The 19346-nt window shown below is 39.2% G+C and overlaps 1 protein-coding gene across 6 annotated transcripts in view; it reads left to right on the forward strand.

Annotated features, from left to right (window-relative positions):
• Positions 1–18084, forward strand: part of LOC144657010 (pleckstrin homology domain-containing family G member 5-like) — a 35897-nt gene extending 17813 nt beyond the window's left edge. For 2 of the 6 annotated variants that reach the window (XM_078517282.1, XM_078517286.1), the window contains exons 11-25: positions 918–1106; positions 2871–2915; positions 3101–3196; positions 3554–3604; positions 3904–3996; positions 4134–4190; positions 4388–4498; positions 4950–5102; positions 5906–6046; positions 6706–6822; positions 7078–7161; positions 7484–7529; positions 7788–7900; positions 10549–12308; positions 16606–18084. In XM_078517282.1, coding sequence (XP_078373408.1) covers positions 918–1106; positions 2871–2915; positions 3101–3196; positions 3554–3604; positions 3904–3996; positions 4134–4190; positions 4388–4498; positions 4950–5102; positions 5906–6046; positions 6706–6822; positions 7078–7161; positions 7484–7529; positions 7788–7900; positions 10549–12308; positions 16606–16618 — 3069 coding nt within the window. In that variant the 3' untranslated portion in view covers positions 16619–18084. The remainder of the gene's footprint in view (positions 1–917; positions 1107–2870; positions 2916–3100; positions 3197–3553; positions 3605–3903; positions 3997–4133; positions 4191–4387; positions 4499–4949; positions 5103–5905; positions 6047–6705; positions 6823–7077; positions 7162–7483; positions 7530–7787; positions 7901–10548; positions 12309–16605) is intronic. The other 4 variants (XM_078517285.1, XM_078517287.1, XM_078517283.1 and 1 more) reach the window with 3 other exon arrangements.
• Positions 18085–19346: the final 1262 nt, after the last annotated feature.

Genomic DNA, 19346 nt, shown 5'->3' on the forward strand with positions numbered 1-19346 from the left:
GGGCCATTGTGAGAAGTGGCTGTTGTAGACAGGTAATTAGCGGCAAAGTGTACAAATTGACTGAGGTCAGGATTAAAAATCCTGGCTGTTACAGAGAATTGGCTGCTAGTTGAGGTTAGACTAGACAATGTTTACCTGGACTGATTTCAAACAGATCCAAATGCCTGGAAAATCAGACTATTTGTAAATACTTTATTTAAGCTTTCTGATTACACAGGACCATTCTGGAACTGTTCTGAACGGAACCTAATGGATCCAAAACTGGACTTGCTGTTTTTGCAGGTCCATTTTTGGATCCCTACCAGACCAGTTCCAGAAACAGCCACAGAAGTACCAGTTGTTTCCATGGAACTGTTTGGAATTGGTTGGGATCATTTTCAAATGGTGCCATGTAAACATTCTGGTTAGCTGTGGTTTGGTAAGGACTTCCAGTCAAGTCCTGTGGAAACATAGACTTAGCAGGGTTGCCACAGGTCAGGAAATGGTCAGGAAAATTACCCGTAAAATTCTTAAAGGTCAGGGAAAAGTCAGGAATACCCGGTATTTATTTTGAGTCAAGGAAAAGTCAGGAAATTTCATTTTGAGTCAGGGAAAATTGACATTATGAAGAAAAGTCAGGAAAAATTGAAATAAAACACTGCTGATTTCATCCAATTGATGGCTGGAACAAACATTTCAGGTCAATTTGATCTCATCCATGGTTTTTTCATGGAAGTGGAGGCTGAAGTCCCCTACTATATCTGACATTTTGTATATGTTTGGTCAAGGAAATTTTATTTTTGTCAAATTTTATTTTCGTTTTGGAAGAAGACAGGGAAAAGTCAGGGAATTTTGAAAACTGATGTGAGTGGCAACCATGCTTAGTTTGTAGGTTGTTAGAGTTGACTTATTGCTGAGATTGTTTTCTTTTTGGTCAGGAATCTGATCATGCATGGACAGTTTCTCCTGTCAACCTTGAGGAACAGCAGCTTTATGATATCGTGCAACCCTATTATTTGCAGGGGACTCTAAAGGACTCGCTTGACCGGTATTCCTTATATGGCTTGGAAGACAGTGCTGATTATGATTGTGGCTTTAAAAATGAGATTGAGGATCAGATCAAACTTGTGAGTACTTTGTGAAACTTACATGCACAAATACTCTGAGTATGGGTAATTTAGTGGGTGCATTGGGAGAATTAAGTTCTTATGTTATCTATAGTCATGATTGTTCTTAGCATTGTATGGGGTGCCATTTGTAAATTTATTATATTTAAACCAAGTTCATACCATGCTCTCCGTAAGGAAAAAATGGCATTATTTTGCTTTAAATTATAATTAATTTACAAGTGGCCATAGCATTGCTTGCTTGTCAGCGTTGTGTTGCACAGGGAGTAGAAGAGCCAAATTCGACCATTGTAAATATTAATAAAAATGTTTGATCTATTTTGTAGCGGTAATATTTTGTTGCCCGAAGGGCAACGGACGGAAAGCGAAGCTTTCCGAGCGAGGCACGAAGTGCCGAGAAGAAAAAGAGACAAGGGATGAAACATAGTACCACGTGACTCGTTCCATGTGAAACGCAACATACTGGTGACGGAAGTGAAGTGCCGTTTGTCGTATCATCTTTTACTAATTAAAATTTCAAAACAACAGCTGATTTGGAGGGAGATTTTAAATGAAACGCATGTTTTCGACCATGGAAAGTCTTTCGCTGCAGGAAAAAAGTGAAGGGCAAAGATCGTAGGAATAAATTCATCTCTGTGCAATGGTACGCAAGAAAATTGGAAACTTGTGGTATCAAATTGTTCTGTTGCGATATTTATTCGATCGGTCAACCGATCGAACGATCGATTGGAGGCTATTGGTAAAGCAATATATTTTCTTTTCAGGTTTTTAAATAACTACAGAACCGAGTTTAGCAAAGAAGATTCATTCGAATTCATGCCAAGCGGTGTCTTTTTGCATGCCTGCGGCAAGGCCAAGCGCAGCAGGATACCAGCGCTCTGACCGTCGCGCGATCGCCTGAACAAAAAGATCTGATAACGTTTGACAAGCACCACGATTTCGATCGAATATTTCAATATACACAAAGTTCAAATTTGGCTCTTCTTTCTCCCTTTGTCCCATGTGTATAGATTAAACATTTTAAAGCTCAAAGCTGCAAATTGGCTCTCTACTCCGTGTGAAATAACTTCCAGTTACACACCAGACATCTGGTATGACGCATTTCCATCACCACTATGTTGCGGTGCACATCGTACGAAAGCTAACTTTTAACGCCAAAAGAGCGATCGCCAAAAGGTTCGTTTAATGAATATCTTCATCGAAATGGTTAAACAGCGTTCGAGATACTATTAATGTAAGACCGTATACCGAAAATCAGGCTTAATCATTGGATCTGTAGCGAGTTATCGGCGATCGAAAATTTGGCTCAAATCTGTTTCATCCCTTGTCTCTTTTCTTAGTGTGTAACGATCTTGTGGCGCCCACGGTCATTGAGCCTGCGGCTACGCCAAGCGCAACAGGATTCCCGCTGGTTTATCCGTCGCGTAAACAAAATGATCAGATAACCAACAACAAGGGCGAGAGAAGCGCTGCGAAATAGATCGAACATTTTAATATTTACAAAGGTCGAATTTGGTTCCTCTGCTCCCTGTGTGTGTTGTTACAGAAAATATCCATGGAAGGTTTTCTGGTTTGAGCCCAGCCCCCCTCCCGCCACCACACCTCCCGCCTCCTCCTACTCCTCCAGAAATTCCAGATGAGCTTCATACTTTCATTTTAAAAAGCTTTGGCTTTTGAGACCCCCCAGACCTTCTTTGGAGTGTATCTGGAATGTATTTTTTGGAACAACATGTTGTTTTAACCACCAAGCATGTTTTATGTTAGCAGGAAGCATCGTGGACTGAAGTTGTGGACCAATGCCATATTGAGGTAATTAATGAAATCAGTTCATCTCTCAGCTTTTGTTTTAGCATGGTAGGAAGGATGAAGTGATGAAAAAAAAATTTTCTTCTTCAAATTCAGGCTTGCTGCCACTTGAGATATTGACATAAACTTCCATCACTTCACATTTTACTGTCAAATATTAAGTGTTTCTTTGTATAAATTTTATTCAGGCCATGACAAAGAAACAGAAGGACCAGCAAGAAGCCATTTGGGAACTGTTATCAACAGAAGCTGCATACATCTCGAAACTCTATGTTATCAAAAAGGTAAAGATTGATTATACAATGCACAAATCTGTTTTTTAAGCCTGAGCCAAATGATGATGAGAGTTGAATTTCATGAGAGTTTTCATCAACTCTCATTGGCTGTTAACAACTCGGGCCAAACAAGAGAAAACTTTCATTGACTCTCATGAAATATTTGAGCATGCACAAAGACGATAAGAGCACATGAGAGTCAATGAGAGTGCATGAGAGTTCAGGCCAAACGAGAGCGAGAGTTTTGAACTCTCATCCTTGTTTGGCACGGGCTTTAGGGTTTCAGGTGTCAGATCTGTGATCTGTTGGTTGAAAGCTTTCTCATTGTGGCCATAAATCAATGTTTAATTTTTGTTTTATCTGCAGCTATTTCTCCAATGCCTAAGAAATTTACAATGTGAAGGATTTTTAGCAGAGGTAAGACTTTTGTTCTTTCAAAGCAGATGACACATTGAGCTATTATGTGTAGTCTGATTGTGCTTCTTTTTTGTCGAGCTTATATATTAAAGAGTGGTATCCGTGAGTTAATGGTGACATTATTGTTAACTTCTTAAGGCAGGGTTCCATTTATGCTTCTAGAGCTTTTTTCAAACTTGTCGGTAAATTTTAATTTTTATCTAACAGTTTTTAGAGGAATTTCAAGGGTTTTCCTTAAATATTAACTTCTCTTACACTCTGATCTCATCTATAACTGACTGTGATGTGCTTTTTGGCAGATTGAAGCTTCCAAGCTTTTTTCCAATGTTGAAGAAATTTATGAAGTTAATTTAGTATTTTGGAGTGAGCACCTTAGCAAGGTTGTTGAAAATGTAAGTACATATTTCCACTTTTGAGAAATAATCAATTTGAGTTAAATTGAAATTAAAATATTCAAGTGAAAACCCGTTACTTTTGTAACAAAATGTTAATATAATTTTTATTAAATGTACTGCATTTTTATTTTCAGGCCAGACAAACAAAGGATCCACTAAATCCATTAGAAATGGAAGTGGGATTTAATATGGTAAGCAACCTGAAGTTTTCATAATTTATAATAAAAATTGCAGAATTGTAACGTTTGCAGTTAAACTTGTTTGGTTTGATTACGTGTACACATGATTTCTTCCTTGTTTTGAAACAGACGCAAAGGGTAACTTGGAAATGGCCTATTAGTTTCCTTTCTGTGAAAATAAAGCAAACTTTGTGTCAATTGTCTTGTAGTTTGATACTCAATTTGACCCCTACACCACATACTGTATGGAAGAGGCAAATTGCTTGAAGTACTTCAAGGAAAAGCTTATGGAGAGTGAAGACTTCAGGACGTACATTACGGTAAGAATTTGTCATGTGTAGAGCTTACAGAACCTTAATCTCTTCTTGCCTTAATGTCATTGATAACAAAGACCTTCTGTTAAGCTTTTTTCTTTGGGTCAGAAAACTAACTACCGGGTACTACAGTATAATGTTTATCACCATTGTGGTAACATAAATACCAACTTGGTATCCAGAGCGTCACACACATGTAATTTATATTACAGGGATTAAAGACTTTCAATTGACAATTACTGTAGAATTATTCAACCCTTCAACTTCAATTCCTATTTAGTCGCCAGCTCCAAAATTTTAGTCGCCATGGCGACTAAAATGGTCTTAACTTGGAGGGTTGTTATTGTTCTGTGGTACATACATTGTAACTCTTGTTCGATTTGCAATTGCTTTGTAATTGTGGACAAGCCATCTCACCATCTTGTTGTTTCTCTTTGTGTTTGCTTCTCCTTGTCAGTGGTGTGAAGAGCACAAGTATTGTACTGACCGGCTGAAGTTGAACGATTTGCTGGTGAAGCCCATGCAGAGGGTCACAAAATATCCCCTGCTACTGAAGGCAATTCACAACAAAACACTGGATGACGATATGAAAGAACCCATTATTAGAATGGTAAGATTCAAATAGAAGTAGATCTAAGTATTAGACTTTACCAATGCAGTCAAACATTTTCTGACAGGCACGGCACCCACTAAGTTGACAACATTCCCCAAAACACACTTTCCCCATGTGGATACCTCCTCTTTGTGGAGAACGTCTTTTTAAATGGAGACCTCCTCTTGGCTAGCAAACGCCAATTTAAAGCAGACACCCATTTTATATATGAACACCTCCTCTTGGCTAGCAAACGCCAATTTAAAGTAGACACCCATTTTATATATATGAACACCTTCCTTAAGCTGACTTGCATTGTAAATGTCAAGTAATTGTAATTTGTAAATGGCACAGTGGTGAGAGCGCTTGCCTCCAGCAGCCAGGTGCCATATGTGGGTTGAGTTTTTGTTGGTTCTCGTCCTTGTTCCACGGGTTATTTTCTGGGTTCCCCGTTTTTCCTCCCTCCACAAAAACCAACACTCCAAGTTTCAATTCAATCTTGTATGCACGTACATGTCTTAACGAGCTCCTGAGTTCTTCCGTGTAACGTGGGTAAATTAATTACATTTACATTACGTTTTACATTTGCATAGCCCTCTCTTAATATAAGAGGTCACCTCCTCTACGTAAGCAGGCACCTTCCCTTAGCTGCATACATCTGTTGCATGTGTTTACCATTACACAGGCTTTAATAAAAAATATTTTTTAAATCAAGAATAAAAAAATACAATACCATCAAGTAGTTGTTTCCTTATCCCCGCTCTTTTACTCTATTCTTAGACTAATGGAGATCATCATCAATCTTACTATTTATTTTTCAGCGAGATAAGGTAGAAGCTTTTGTGAGCAAAGTTAATGGTGCCATGAGAGTGCGGCATGAGCTGGAGAAACTTAAGACAACGGCTGATAGAATCCACAATAACTACAATGTAGTAGAAGCTGTTAATGAGGAGATGGAAAAGGTAGTGTGTGATCACAAGCTAAGTTCTCTTAACAATTTTAATACATTGTTAATGGGCAACTGGTTACGTGAATTAAGAAATTGGTCAACTAGGGGGGGGGAGCTACGGTCACCTAATGGTTAGCAAACTGGACTCCAGATTGAGTGGTCTGGGTTTAAGCCCTGGCCGGGGTCACAGCATTATGGTTCTGGGGAAGACACTTACTCTTACAGTGCCTCTCTTCACCCAGCTGTATAATAGGTAGAGCCAACTCTCGCCTTGCAGACACCTCGCTATTATGGACACCGCGTTATTACGGACAGGAGTTGAAGTCCCGGTGGCTAAGAATTACTGAAAATAACTCTCGCTAATACAAACTTTCTCTATTGCGGACACCAATTGGTGGTCCCGAAGTTGTCCATTATGGAGGGAGTTGACTGTACTGGCTAATTTCCTGTTAGGGGTAACCTTGCAATGGACGACCATCCCATCCAGAAAGAAAATCTCTGGCCTGGTGGACCGCTAGGCTCGAACGCAGACTTTACCTTTACCTTTTCAATTAGGGGGAAGTTTTCTTGCATTTGATGTGATTTACCATCAACTTCTTGGAGCACACTTTATAAGAAATTTATGGCATCAGGAAGGAGAATTTATTTATTAATCTATTTATTTTGCAACAGATTCTTCAAGATTACAGCTCTTATGACTTAACACGACCAATGCCTGGTTTAACTGATGATCAACATCGTACTGTTATCCATGAGGGATCACTGAGGCTAGTTGAAAAACAGGGCAAGGTACGGTTATGCGCTCTCTGCTCATGCAGTTAGTCAAAACACAACATAGATCTAGATCTAGTCTAGTTTTCAGTTCCAAGTCAGATCTGGCTAGCTATTGTCTCGTGACCTGGATAGATCTTTTGCTATATGTAACCGACATGATGTGTCCTTATATGGTTTCTGAGTCAGATAAAGTTCTACTTTTGAGGTGAGTTAGATTTGTGATTTAAAATTATAATTGACCTCATCTGGCTGTTTTGCCTTTCTTTGCAGATGGATGTTTACGTCTTTCTATTTACGGATTTACTTCTTATTACCAAAGCAAAGAAAGGGGATAAATTTAAAGTCATCAAGCCGGTAAGTAATTGTTACCTGCACCACTTCAGGGACCAAACCAGATATTTTTGAAAAGGAAGGCTTAGCTTATTAGTTTCTTGCCCCTGGGTGGGGGATAGGGAAGGGGATTGAAGAAAAGATGTGAACACATACTGGGGCGCTCCTTTGGCCTTCTACGCTGGACCATAATATAGCTTCATGTGTTTTTACTCAGGGCTTGAGGAGTTGACTTTTGAGTTAAAAGATGAAGCTAAATTCAGTGTTGCAAATTATTATTTTTACATGTGTCACAGACCGTGTATGTACGTACTATTGGCTTATTGCTGTGTTGTTCTGTTTTTAGCCTCTACAGGTAGACAAGCTGTTTCTTAGCCCCTCCAAGGACCAAGGTACACACATTTAAAGTTCTAAACTTGTGTCAATTTTGTATTTTGTGACAGAAATTTTAAAATGAATAATGTTATATACATGTAATGTACATTCCCAGTGCATTTTCATATTTCTTTATTTCCCTGTAAATTCTTTTTATTTTTCTTCCATTTCCCTTTCATTTTAGTCCTTTCCCTTTCCTTGTGTTTGCTTTTGTATTATTACTGTAATCTTACATTGATGTAGCTAATGAAAATGTGTTTTATTTTCATTTTCAGGAACTTTCTTACTTATTTATGTAAACGAGTACAACATAGCAGTGCAGGCATTTGCCCTCCAGGGAAGTGTGGCTGACCAAACGCAGTGGATGGATGCAATTAAAAAGGCCCAGGTACCTATATCGTCTTTATTCCCTGCCACTTAATTCTCTAACTTGTTGCAGTTCAATCTTTGTTGGTACATGTATGCTACTTTATTCAGGAAATGTAAGTTCCAGTGCTTAATCTCACATGATACATTTGAATTTGAAGGCCTGAGCGCAAGAGACGCACTTTGTGTTTCGGCTAAATTGAAAATTGTCACAAACAACTCCAAATTTCGCACGCAAGTTCGTTTACGTGTGCTTAACATTGATCTGTATTCAAATTCGCTGAATCTAGCTTCGTTTTTTAGAAATTACGTATGCAAAGAACAAAGGCGTTTTGCAAAGCTTACGTTCTCCACAGTCAACCAGCAGCATGAGTTTTTCGACACATCGCATGTAAATCTTTCCTTCTAGCGTTATTTAACTGTCCGGGGAGGTTGAAAAACGTGTCAGAGCCACGATTTTAGTTCGTAGCCACCATTTTGAGGATTCGCTTTAAGAAAAGGACTGGACTGAACACATTGTGACGCGATGTCACCTGATAGGTGTCACGTGAGAGGAAAGAGAAAAAAAAATGGCCGTTTGTTCCTGAAAATCATTTGAAGCCTTTGGTTAGTTTTAGCGTAAGTGCTGCTGCCAGGTGGTTGAAGGACATCATTAAGTCTGAATACCCGTAAGTTTACAGCATCGCTCGAAGAACTGAGTGATGTTTCTGCCTTTGTTTTGTAATTAAAAGACTTAGTCTTTTAGTTTTGGCTCAATAATCGAATTAGCGAACATCTCGAGCCAACACTTGAAGGCCTGAGCGCAAGAGACGCACTTTGTGTTTCGGCCAAATTGAAAATTGTCACAAACAACTCCAAATTTCGCACGCAAGTTCGTTTACGTGTGCTTAACATTGATCTGTATTCAAATTCGCTGAATCTAGCTTCGTTTTTTAGAAATTACGTATGCAAAGAACAAAGGCGTTTTGCAAAGCTTACGTTCTCCACAGTCAACCAGCAGCATGAGTTTTTCGACAAATCACGTGTAAATCTTTCCTTCTAGCGTTATTTAACTGTCCGGGGAGGTTGAAAAACGTGTCAGAGCCATGATTTTAGTTCGTAGCCACCATTTTGAGGATTCGCTTTAAGAAAAGGACTGGACTGAACACATTGTGACGCGATGTCACCTGATAGGCGTCACGTGAGAGGAAAGAGAAAAAAAAAAATGGCCGTTTGTTCCTGAAAATCATTTGAAGCCTTTGGTTAGTTTTAGCGTAAGTGCTGCTGCCAGGTGGTTGAAGGACATCATTAAGTCTGAATACCCGTAAGTTTACAGCATCGCTCGAAGAACTGAGTGATGTTTCTGCCTTTGTTTTCTACAATAGCGCTGTTTAGCGCTTCGGAAAAAATGTTGCACAAACCGAGGTAGTTTTGAGCCTGGCGGCATAGAGAGTCTAAAACAAGAGGTTTCTTGCCGGGAACTTCGTCAACGCGAGTTTTGCAGGATCCGCTTGGGTGCTGCCGCGACAAAGTTGCCGAGAAGTGACCTGGTTTTAGACTTAAAAAAATTCTTTATATGTTCCCCAGGGCACCTTCCCTTCGCAAAATATTTTCTGTGTCTCATTAAATATTCATCAATGAATCTATCGATTCGTGCGAACGAAAACCTCATAAGTTTATCTTGTTGTCGCGGGATTTTGTAGATGTGTGATGATGTAAGGAGTGGAGATAGAAGTGAGAGCAAGCCGGCGGCACTCAACTGAAAGCAAAACTAGTATAATGTGACAACACGAGCAAACGTATTCAATCAACAATCAGTCTTAATTTCACTTTCACCTCGGCAAATTACAGCTAACGGTAACAGAGTAAAATAGTCTTGCCCGAAACAACAAAAACTAGCTAACCAAAGCAGACTGCAGAAAAAGCTAGCTGCAAGCAAACTGGCGTGAAAGCTTACTGCATTAAAAGCGCGATCTAAAGGTTGAGGTTGACTCTGATCCTAAACTTAACTTGAAACGGCTTAACCCTAATCCCTGGGGGTTAGTGTTAAGCTTTTTTTTTTTTTTTTTTTTTTTTTTGCGTTAGGGTTAGGCTTTTGTGTTAGGGCTAAGTCTGTAACCCTAATCTGAAACTCTAACCCCGACCCTAAGGCCTTGGGGTTACCTTGTGCGTTAGGGTTAGGACTGTAACCCTAAAAATTTAGCTGACTTCATCGTTTTGAGAAACAAAAGGTTTCCTTTGTTTATCGTTTGTAAAAGAAAAGACAAAAGAAGCCGCGCAAGCAAAAACCTTGTCTTTTTGCCTGTGTTATTTTTCGAAAACGAAGGAAAGACCAGCAAAATTAAATACAGGGCAGTGTTGAGCACACGTAAACGAACTTGCGTGCGAAATTTGGAGTTGTTTGTGACAATTTTCAATTTGGCCAAAACACAAAGTGCGTCTCTTGCGCTCACGCCTTCATTTGATTTTTTGACTGTCCAAGGGAAATGAAAATTGGTTTCAGAAATTAGGATTTTGAGAAATCTGGGGTAAAATTGTTTTTGCGTTGTTCAGCAATTTGACAAAATCAAGGGCTAAAGAAATTAGGATTTCTATTTCACAGTTATTTAATGTGCAGGAATGCTCTTCAGGAAATATTTCTGCTACAAATTAGCATCATCTCATGAATGTGTCTTGTTCTGTCTGTTTCAGAAATTGCTCATGATAGCCAAGCTAGGTCAAGGATCTTCTAACATGCTTCAAATGAGACCTAGCATTGATAATGACCTGGTTAGTCCATCAGGATTGGTCACACCATTGGGTCTTTCTCCAGCGTTTCCACGTCTGAAACGTCGCAGCTCTTCAGCATCGTCAATTATTTCAGTTGAATCAGACTCCAATGACGAGTCTGGTTTTCCGACTCTAAATAATCGGGTGCGCTCAGACTCTGCAGTGACCTCTGCAAGCAGCACACATTCGTCAGAGTTTAGAGGTAAAGATGGTGAGACTGAAGAAAAAGATGCTGCTGCCCGGCAGCCACAGGCAGACCTCTTGACACCAGAGGAAGAACAAGCTCTTCTTGGAGCAATGGCCAGGCCGCGGTCTGAATCGCTTGGAAAGATTGCACGGTCTTCTTCTGCACCTCAGAAGGAACGACCACGTGTAGTGGATTCTAGTTCATTATCACGTTCGTCATCAGCCCCTCAAGGGCCTTTACCAGGACGGGCGTCGAGTCTCAGAGAAGGTATTATTATGAAAAGACGAACTGCCGATGAGCAGGATGGATCGATAACGTCATCATCCACCTCATTAAACGATTCAGCTGGTGATTCAGAGATTCAGTCACCAATAACATCTTCGTCTGTGGATTTTCCGTCGTTACCTCCACCCGAACCACGACAAACAAAAGAGGTCGGGAATGAACCACAATCCACAAATCAAGAACGGCATCCTGAAATAGAATCATCTCTGCTTCCTACTGAAGAGGACACACCACCATCTTCACCTGAAAAGGAAGCTGTATCTTTTGTGTCGAATGATGAGTTTGACGGCTGCGAACCTGCAAGCGAACAAGAGGAGAACTCTTTCGAAGAGCCACAAGGATCTGAAGATGATTCTTCATCATCTATGGACAAAACAACAGGATTTCAAGCTTTGCAGAATTTATCTGACTCACTTGAATCAACGCCTAAAAGTAATGGACCCACAAAACAAACACCGCATATAAAATCTCATCTTATTGCACAACACAAGATTCAGTCAGCCATAACTATGGCAGAGCAGCCAAGACTTAAAAAAGCAAGTTTACCTAGGAGATCTTCTCCGGTGGTTTCGCGAAAGCCACGACCCAAGGATTTAGTGAGAGGTCAGGAGAAGCCAGGCCAAGACCTCAATGGAATTTTACAGAAAATTCGGGATGCATCAGCTACATCAGGTGCCGTGACCACTGAAGCGACATCGCCCACCCATCAAGAACGTGCCTGTAAATTAGGGAAACTTAACAAGCGGAGCTCGGAATCTTCCAGGGCTCCTGTTAAGCCGGACAAATCTCATTACTCTGTAAGTGGCGATTTGCTAGACACTACCACTCCAAAGGCTGAGAGCAAAAAGGAGAGATCTACTCCACTGTTAAATTCTCGAAAAAAGAGCATGTCGCTCTCGGATCTACTGAGCATAGGCAGAGATCTGACAAACAATCGCGAAAAAAATAAAGACAAAGAAATGGACAAAGATAAGCACCGACCTAAAAGTTCGGAGCCAATAAGTCCCCAGACTGATGAGGAGCCTATGTCACCGACTTCTGGTGATGACCAAGGTGGCAAAAAAGAAGAGAAGAGATCACGATTCAGTAGACTTCGAAGAAAGTCAAGTCGAGGAGGAGAACTGAAGGACGGAATTGCATCAGGTCCTGATATTGATCCTAAAAGAGCCTCCAGACATTTCTTTAAGGAATCTCTCATGTTGGAGACTTCGTAAGTAGTGTTGCTTGTTAACAGTTGAAACCTATTTAGCAGAGCCACTGGCCACTACCAAACTGCAAGAAACAAAATTTCTCTCAAAGTTTATCTTCCTTTCTTTGGATAGCCAGTCATTGTCCCTAATGGTGGCTCTTGTTTGCACTTTGTTCTCAAATTTATCTTGATTTCATGTGTGTTTTTATACTTCCTCATTGGCAGCATACTAATGCATTCAGTTTAAAATTGCCAGTTTGGTATATATTTTTCATTGCCTCATATTCATTATGATATTGAAGAATTTTAAAACAAAGATAAATTTAAACCACAACAGCTACATTGCATGGTCAGCCATTTGAGTACCAACGACCAACATGCTAATTTACTTAAAAAAGCAACTCTTGTAAATTTGGTAGTGGTCAGATAACTGTAAGTTACCTCTGAACTAATTTATACCTGCACATATGTAGCACTGGTCTAGATATACAGTCAACTCTCTTAACCGACACCTTCATAAGACAGACGCCTCCATAAGATGGACACCTGGTGTTGGTCCCGTCCCTGCCATTTCTCAGTCATTTTAATGTAACTAAACTCCCTAAAAGATGGACGGACACCTCTCTGAAACAGACCGTTGGAGCCGGTCCTGATGGTGTCAGTTTTAGAGAGAGTTGACTGTGAAATCTGAACCATGTTTTACTAATCCAGTCACAAACACCTATTAACCACTTCCAACGTGAAAAGCATTTAACTGTATAACATCTAAGTTGGTGGCCCAAACAACACAAAATGTTTGCACAGAATTTGCATAAAAATAAAGTTTAAAAATCTTTTAAATCTGCTGTGGCAATTTTGAGGAAGAGCGGATGTCACTTACTTTTAAAAAGTGAGAATTTACATTCTGACCTTTGTTCTTGTGATTAGAAGCTAATGTTTTGAATTGATTGACGCATTTGACTTACACCACCTTGCACCAAATCTCTCTCTTAAAAAACAGTTTGGGATAAAATTCACCATAGAATCCCCATGTAATCACTTTTGTGCTTGTAAAAGACTTGAATATTCTGAACCATGTATTGTTAACTAAAAAGTTTTTGTATAACAAACATAAAAATAATAATTATAACAAATCATGGTTTCCTACACGTCACTAACAAATTGAAACTAAAGTAATAACATTTCATAACTTTACATAATGTGCAATGCAAGTATCTTTAATTCTGTAAGGGCTGGTTATCATTTGTTAATTTTTAAGTGTCTACATTGAAGCTACATGCATGGAGCTTGCAGAAATAAATTTACTTTGATGAAAAGTCTTTTTTTAACAAAATTAATTGTGTGAAATTATTGCTTTCATTTGTTTATTTTTTGCAATTTATTCTAATACAAATTTAATTTAAATTTTGTGAAAGCTTCATGCAGAACAGAAATAATATATAATTATAAATACGAAGCAATTTTATTAATCTTCATTATTTTAACAACTTTTATGAGCTGAGACGAATTTTAACTGTTGCTAGAGCCAGTCTCTGGCTGAATTTTATAAGACGTGTGTCGTAAATAAATAATTACATTGACACTAATTTTATTATTTATTATTTTGTAATTATTAACTAACTCATACTTCCAAGTTGAACTATTAACCGTAAGTAATGAATTTATTAATTTTGTTAAGAAAAAATGGTAGAAATAATCTCTAATTTTCATTCTAGACATAACCTCTCTTGTTTTTAATTTTAAGAAATAATATTAATTATCTTAACACTTCGCCTCAATAAATTTTTGATAAATTTTGTATTTAATATTTAACATGTAACAAATAAAATCACCAATTTGTTCGTGCAATGTTGTTTAATATTTTTATTTGTGTCAACATTTTTGTTGTCATCACCATCACATCTAGCTTCCCACATTGTCGTTCTTAGGGGCGATCGTGTTACACTCCTCCGTGGGGAGGAGTGTAACACAATCGCCCCTAAAAACGACTGCGTGGGAGCTACATCACATCAGGTTTTTGTTGTTTTGTGCTTGTGATTTTAATACTAACATCATCCTTACATTCATATATCTTGACTAATTCTTCATTATCACATTCATCTTTGCCTATCCTCTTCATGTCAAATGATACATAAAGCTTCATTCTTCATTACGCTCTCTTCAAAACTGTCTTGGTCATTGTTGTGGTATATTCACCTTGCCTTATTGTTTAAATTTCTTGACTTGGTAATTGGCTGGAGTTAAGAGCCACATCTTTAAGCGATTTGAATGCCTTTAACTAACAAACTAAATCAATGCCTAATTACCGGTATAAGCCATTGAACAAAATTAATTATCAGTGCTGAAAGATACTACTGGTACTTAAAATAACAAATTAACTAACTTAACATGAGTATAAAAAATTTAAAATTGGGGCTGAAGTAATATATTTTGACAAAAAGGCCATGTTTTCAACAAGTCAGTTGTGTAACTCGGTACCAAGCCGACTCTGTACTGGAAAGGTGCAAGCTGCCAATCAGAAGGAACTTTCTGACCAATCAGAATTCAAAGTATAAGACTTTTAAAAATGTGACTTGTCTGTTTAAATTCAAACGTTGAAAATTAATTTTTATCTAAGTGCACATTTTTATGAAATAATTATCTCTGTGCTTTTCAAAAAAATATAATTGTCATGCCTGCACAATAACCTTGTTTTGGTTTTAACATTCAGCTGATAACAGAGCCCTGGACTTGGGAGTCTTTGTTGTTGTTGTATGCTTGTAAGCTAATCCTGTCTTCCACCTTAAAGTATTTTCCAGTGTGGCACATGCACTTAAATTACTGTCAGCACATTGTCGTTCGCACCGTCAAAATTTAAAGCTTTGTTTTGGACAATCTAAAAGGCCATGTTGTATTCTAGGTAGAAGTTCTAGCACAGAAATGCGTCGAAGCTTGCAGACGGCAGGTATTTGAGTGTGTGAAAACAAGCAACAAAACATGCTTGTACTTTTATTTTTGTGTGAAAATTTAAAGCAAAGCCAAGGTTATGAGTCCTGCTTGCTGCTGGAGGATTTGCTTTTAAACTGAAGTTAACTAACCTGTGCCTTGACTTATGGGTGTTGCTGTAAAGATGCAGTAACTATGGCAACTGAACTTCGAGGGAAACCGACGATCAAGTTAATCATTAACTTTTTATGTATTCTAACAGTAATGATATTGAATTAATGTGAATAACTTCATTGATAACTTGTTGACGAATAAATTCATATGAGTGACATATTCTGTAATTCAAAATATTTTGTGTTCTGTCATTTGTCACTGAAAATCGTTTAACCACTAATAAATGTAACATCTTTGATCTTTTTTGTAACCTGAAAAAGGCGTGTGATCCACTGCTCCTTGTCAGTCACACAAAAATGAATATTAAATTGCTATTTTGCTCCAACTTATAAAAAACGCTGAACTGAAATGACCAGCTAAGAACTGACCAATGCACAGCTGGTATAGCAACTGCCACTTGGACAAAGTGATGGATGACTCTACACTGTGGAACAGAAACAAAGCATTCCATTTTCCATTTTCAGATTTTACAAGCAAACCTAATTTATATTTGTGGCAGGTGCATTCTCGTTTCCAGAGCCTCTTGCCCCCCTTAGCCTTCTGAGCTGTGGGCACAAGAAACAAGTGGCTCTGGGCACATGATTTGATCGCCCGGATTTGAGCAAAGGGAATTTCAAATCTATCCTATCAAATCAACCGTTTCATTTGCTTGGTTTCCTTTGTTCAAATCCGGCCTATCAAATCATGTGTCCCCAGAGCCACTTGTTCCTCGTGCCCCAGGCTCTGCCGGCTAAGAGGGTCAGGTGGCTCTGGGTACGAGAATGTGGCAGGTGCAGAAACAACCCCATTTCCAGGGTTCTCTCCTTCCTGTCCCCTAGAGCAAGAGAGAATAAGGAAGGAGAGGACTAGGAAGAGGTTAGTGCTGAAAGGAGAGGAAAGAAAAGAAACAAGTCTAATATGTGATTAGGGCTTTGGGTTGCAATACTAAAAGAATTGCTTTGTGGAAGCTGAAACCCGCCCTGTACCAAGCTCTGATTTGGCTTCATTTTTGTTTTCTCAGTCCCTCTCTCCTTTTTGTGCCTGTCATGCCTGCTAAGTAAAAGCAGGTATTCATGATTACCTTTAAATGCTTTGTTTTTGTTCTGTGGCGCTGTGCATTCTCTTTGTTGATTGTTGCTCTTGTTATACTATCTGCAACGTAGAAAGGCCATTTGGCAGTGTGGATTCCTATTTAAGGTTTCAACTATCTAATTATGTCTTTTCCTTTTTTTATTTTCAGGGAATACGTATAAAGGTCGCCGCAGTGAATTCAGCCCAAATGAATAATTTAAATTTAATTTACAAGGACAATGTACTATGAAGTTATAAGTCTTTAGGAATGCAAATCGCTTTCTATTGTTCATATCTTTTCAATGCAACTTTCTTGCTTGTAATCTTCACAAACTGCATTTTATTTTTTAACAAAACCTGGTTGTTCAAAGGGCAACTGTAGCTTCAAATCCAAATTGAATGCGTTGAAGTGTAAATAATTCGTTTTGTTTTTTTAAGTGTGTGGCGATTGTGGCGATTGAAAGACGGTATCAGGCGGGCAATTGAGGTGGAATAACCTTTTAAAAGCTCTTGAAAAATGAGCCTTGAAGACCATGTACATGTACAGTAGCAGTGTTGTGTTCCTAAGCCAGACTGAGTCGTGGGATGTTTATTCCCAGCTGGTTCAGTCCCTGTCTGGCAAAGGACATGGCTTAAATGAATGGGGGATACATGGGTGTGGCCTGGAAGGCAATGTGTAAATCGTTTGCTCCGTAGCCAGACTGAGTCGTGAGTTAATTGCTCAATTGGTTTTGTCCCTGTCTGGTGAAGGGAACGGTGCACATTGTGAAGTTGCAAGGTTTGCTCTAAGCTGGACTGAGTCGTGGGTCACTGAAGTGCCCAGTTGGTTTTGTCCCTGTCTGCTGAAGGGCAAGGCTTGAAGAAAAACGTGCACCTAATTGGCAAAGATTGCCCTTGTCTAGTAAAGGGCGCGGCTTTAAAATTATGGTTACATGGTAAAAGGCATGTCTTGAAGAGATATGGGTATGTGTAAAGGGTGTAGCCGTATGAAGAAACCGCAAGTGATTTGTTCTATATTTTGACTGAGCTGTGGGTTCGAAGGGCATGGTTTTAAGGAAAAGGGGCACATACTAAATCGCGTGCCTGAGAGAAAAATTAATGCATGGCTTGCTCTGTAGTAAATCGTACCCATTTTCCCCTGCCAAATCTGGTTTTGTTGCTCTCTGGTACAAGGTGTGGCTTGAAGAAAGGGTTTAATTCGCTGTCTTAATGGTAAGACAAGGTGTAAAATCAGTTAGGAATAAAATCTTTTGTTTTTGATTTGCTGAAATTGTGAATTCGTCAGCAGAGGTTGCCCTTTGAACAGCCAGATAATTTTATTTTCAATTTGAAGAACGTTTAGTCTTGTTTGTTGACTTTCCATTTTTAAAAGCTGTTCTAAATTTTTTAATCTTTTCATAGTGAGAAAAAACCGTACGTAGACGTGAATCGTGTTAACTCGTAGTATAGCAGTGTGAGAATCTTACGCGTTTCAGTTGAATGTAAAGATTGTTGTATATAGAAGAATGTAAATTTTTAGCTTTTTAGCTTGTATGGTTCAATTTTACTGAATGCCAATATGTGGTAGGGGATGTTTTTTTTTTCATTGTATTTATTGAACATCTTTTATAAAATATAAATACAAATACGAATTGAGTGCACAACATGATTTCAAGTGTGTCGTTTCTGACTGTTTGGCGCAACCTCGACCCCAGGAAGTGGCAGGCGCGGGAAGAAGGAAAAGCGTCCTGGTGCGGGGACGAGGTTGTCTTTGACGCGAAGCTCCGGAACCCCTCCGGCCCACCCTCCGGCTTCCATTATCTTATCAGGAACCTATACCCCCTCCCCCCGGGACACGGCTGTTCAAGGGTTGATTAAAGTTATCCAGGACTAGTGAATTTCATTTAAGTGTTACCACTTTTCAGTGAGGTTTTTTGTTTGTAGTTTTCTTTCTTCCAGTTGCAACGTCGACTTAAATTCCACAAAAACATTTGCAGTGAAGAAAGGAGAAATTAAAACCTCGAGTCACTTTTAATCCTGAAATCCTTAATCGGCTTTCGAACAACTTAGCCCTGGCTATCGAACAAATAATATCGAGAAAAAACTTTAGAACACGTCGGTGAATCAAGTTTATGCTTACTCGTTCTTTTTAATCGATCAGACATCGATGTGTCGATTGATAAGATAGTACTTGTTTTACCTAATGAGTTAACAGAGCTTTGGTTGCATTCCCTCATCAGAATCCTACTTGAGTTCTCTTTTCAATTTACAGATGAACCAATCAGGGCATACATTTAGCCGTTTTCAGGCCCATTTTGTGAGGAAAACGCGAACTAGCCTTACCCTGGGTAATGGGCTCCTGCCTTACCTCCAAAATACGCCAGAAGTTGGCGTAAATTATCGAGCTCCACGCCGAAGATCTTCGGCGTAACATACATGTTTTTCAGACTGGCCTTACCTCACTCGTTCACCCGCTATCCACAACCTAAGAGCAATGGCACAGGCCATTTACGCGGGAGGACGCACGCGGGAAAGAGACGATGTCCCTTAGGAGACGGGCTGCACGCAGGATAATTTTCGAGAAACGTGGAAACGGTTTTTTTTTTGTTGCGGGCCCAAGAGAGGCCCGCAACCCTAATCTTGACAGTGACCAGCGGATTGCGTATTACGCGTGCGCGCCACATTTATAAAGGCTATCTGCAAACCGGAAGTTGAAAATTTTGTTCTTCCACTAAGAACGATCGGAATGCAAAAAAAATGTGTCAATCACGACAGTTTGTCGTAACACCGGAAGAGAAAAATCTTGTCTCCAAGAGCGATAAGAATGCGAAAAATCAACAGTTTGTCACATTAGAACGAGGCTTCTGTCTTGCAGACATTACGTTTTGCAGACGTTGTTTTATAGGTGTTGCTTTTGAGAAGATCTGCTGT

Source organism: Oculina patagonica, chromosome 6 (genome assembly GCF_052425735.1).
Source record: "Oculina patagonica isolate OP01 chromosome 6, crgOcupat, whole genome shotgun sequence".
In the NCBI taxonomy this organism is placed as follows: domain Eukaryota; kingdom Metazoa; phylum Cnidaria; class Anthozoa; order Scleractinia; family Oculinidae; genus Oculina; species Oculina patagonica.